The following is a 2,936-nucleotide window of genomic DNA, read 5'->3' on the forward strand; positions in this document are numbered from 1 at the left end:
TTTTGTAGGCAACGGCACTGGTCACTAACATGATTATTTTTTACATCTACGGGAAGGGAAGTGAGTGGGGATTTCGCCGCTGCTAGAGAGATAAAGGAGAGGAGACATTCACATGCATCCAGTTCTGACTTCTGAGGGTGAAAAGATTAAGCGAGGGGAATCGGGAAAGGGCTTATAAAACCGGACAAGCAGATTTTTGAACAAACAAAAAGCTATAGTCATAGCCCTAAAACATGAGATAGAAGCTTAATTGGTTTGTTCAAACTTTACGGCTTGTCAAGAAAGTTAAAAGAAGTGCTATATGTGGCATCATCTTCCTTAACATTCTTAATAAGTCGCAGACCAAAAATAGTTGATAACTTGATATCTCAAGGCTTTTCAATCAATTTATTGAAAGCATCAACCATTTATTTTATTCTAAAACATAGTGCTCGTCTCATGCGTGTTTAAAACAAACAGTGAATATCTTAATACTCCGATACACACATATGACTTTTGATTCTAAAGTAGAGTCCTTGCATATTTTCTATCACTTGAGACTTGGTAGCCCGGGGTTGGGGTCGGTGTGGGCAACTTTCTATTAGCCAGCTATGTTACATGTTGAAAACTTTCTCATTAAAAGTTACACTCGTATTATGAAATCAATTTGAATATACAATTACAACAGCATGCATATATCAACAAAAACATATAGTACTAGAGAAGACCCAAAAGTTCATTTATGTAAATATTCACAGCTCGGGTTCATGAGTTTGATGACCTGCTTCTCTGTTAGAAAAGCTCCTTTTCACCTTCTCCTTGGTCTTCTGCACAGTTTCACCTACTGCTTTAGCAGCTGATTTAGCCGTGTCCTCCACAGTTGCTTTGCTCTTCCCGAAACTCTTGCTCACCGCCTCTTTCACCTTCTCTCCAGCTCCACCTCCACCATCACCACCAATTCTAGGACTGCTAGGTTGATCGATTCTTGCTTCTTCACTACTGCTAGTTCCCCTAAAACTTCATCAACCACACAAGTAAATACACATCGTCATGACATTCCTTTGGGGCTAAAGGTAACAAATCGATGCATGTTTTCACAATGCTAATGCCAATTAATACTCACAACAGTATACATGTACGAAGATATTTACTAAACTCACTCGAAATCCATAATTTCATCCAATTTCCGTCAAGCTATAGACCCATGCAGTGACCATAGATTATATGTATACATATTTTTCCTTATAACATCTGAACCATTTTTCAATCTATAGACCCATGCACGTAGGAATTTCATGGAAAGGAATTATACACATATAGCTCCGAACCGAAACTCACAACAACCCCCACCACATGAACAACTCATAACTTTCAACACAAAGTACTAGAACTGAAGAACAAAGCTTGCTAAGTAGATGATCGAGTTGAGGAACATACTCCAAATTGGGAGGGAAGAAGTAGGCATGTAGTTGGCGTACAAGCGACTTGACCTTCTCCCAGTAGCTTGTAACTTTCAAAGGCGAAGATGTGTACACTGAGAAGCCATTTTTGAAAATCTCCCATAACGATGGTTTGGCAATTCGTACTTCTTCCCTCTCTCGCTCTTCGCCATCTCGAACCGTAAATGCAAAAGTATAGACGAGGATGCAGAGAAGAATCAGAACAGTAGAAGCAATTCTTGTGTGTTTGAGTTCCATATTGCTGCAAATAGATCTTAACCAGGAATGAGAATGACGCTCGGAACCGCTTTAAATGAAGAAAACCGAATGAGGTGTCCTGCTTTGGGGACACGTTTTCATGCTGTGACAGGTGTCAGCAAATGAGTGCTGCGTGACACTGTGCATGGTTCTCCAAGACTTATCGAAAATTCGAAACATGAAAGTTTAGGTTAACTAATCTAATCCGTGATATTTTTGCTTTTTTTTTTTTTTAGCTTCGTAAGAGCATCTCAGTATGCAAATTCACGTGAAAACCTTCATTTGTTATATTTGACAGAAATTTCATCTCCAATAAAGGTCTTCGTTTATGTGTAAACGACAGATTGCTTTCATCTATCATTTTTGACAGCAACCTTACTATTTTATTTCAAATGGATCCATGTAATTTTATACAACCAATTGCATCCAAGTAAAATTTAAATATCAAAATAGAAATATAATAAACTAATATAGCATTTGACCTATCAGTTGAAGAAAGGATTTAGCAAAATGTCAGTCGGTCACCTAATTTGACATCTTTAGTTTAATAACGGAGATGCATACTAATCCAACCCTTTTAATAATATTTTGTCGTAAATTCAGAATATTTGTCTAGCCCAAATTCTAGGTTACTTGTGTAAGTTGTAATAGGATTTGTATTAGAGATATTCTCAGAAATATCTTCGTAGTTATCCTAATCATTAATGTACGATTATGTTTCCTTATACAACTCAGATTCTATGCTTGTAATCCTCTATATGAAGAGGCCCCTATTATCAATGAAAGACACAAATCATTCTCCCAATTCCCTCTGCTATTCTCTACATCCCTTTGATTCCTAAAACACATTATCAGCACGACTCAATTCTCTCCCAATTTCAGTTTTCCTAAAACATGTTAGGATTGACCACTTATATCATTGTTTCAATCTAATCCAATACCTTTTAGAATCGAATTTCTTAGGAGCGATTACGCTAAGAAATTTCTTTTGTTTTCGTGGTACATTTTTCTGCTCTGAAACTAACCATTTTTCTTGTTCTCTTTCAGAATGAGTAACCTGAACAAACTTGACTTCACTCCATTGGGAACAACTGGCTCTGGATATCACAAGTGGGTTCGTGATGCCCACCAGCATCTCAAGGCCGAAGGAATCCTGGATACGATTCTTGAGTCTAACCAGGACATGCTAACTGTTGAGCAATCTCAAGCTTTGGAAGCAAATAAAGCAGCCTTAGAGGCAAATAAGGCGAAAGCCATCAT

The 2,936-nt window shown here is 37.6% G+C and overlaps 1 protein-coding gene across 1 annotated transcript; it reads right to left on the reverse strand.

The window, feature by feature from the left end:
* Positions 1 to 574: 574 nt before the first annotated feature.
* Positions 575 to 1,681, reverse strand: LOC112190935. Its single transcript, XM_024330448.2, has 2 exons — positions 1,417 to 1,681; positions 575 to 996 (listed from the first exon to the last, which is right to left on the reverse strand). The coding sequence occupies exons 1-2, from the start codon at positions 1,674 to 1,676 to the stop codon at positions 732 to 734; spliced, it is 525 nt and encodes a 174-aa protein (XP_024186216.1). The 5' UTR covers positions 1,677 to 1,681; the 3' UTR covers positions 575 to 731.
* Between the last annotated feature and the right edge of the window lie 1,255 nt (positions 1,682 to 2,936).

The sequence above is a fragment of the Rosa chinensis genome, chromosome 2 (genome assembly GCF_002994745.2).
Source record: "Rosa chinensis cultivar Old Blush chromosome 2, RchiOBHm-V2, whole genome shotgun sequence".
In the NCBI taxonomy this organism is placed as follows: domain Eukaryota; kingdom Viridiplantae; phylum Streptophyta; class Magnoliopsida; order Rosales; family Rosaceae; genus Rosa; species Rosa chinensis.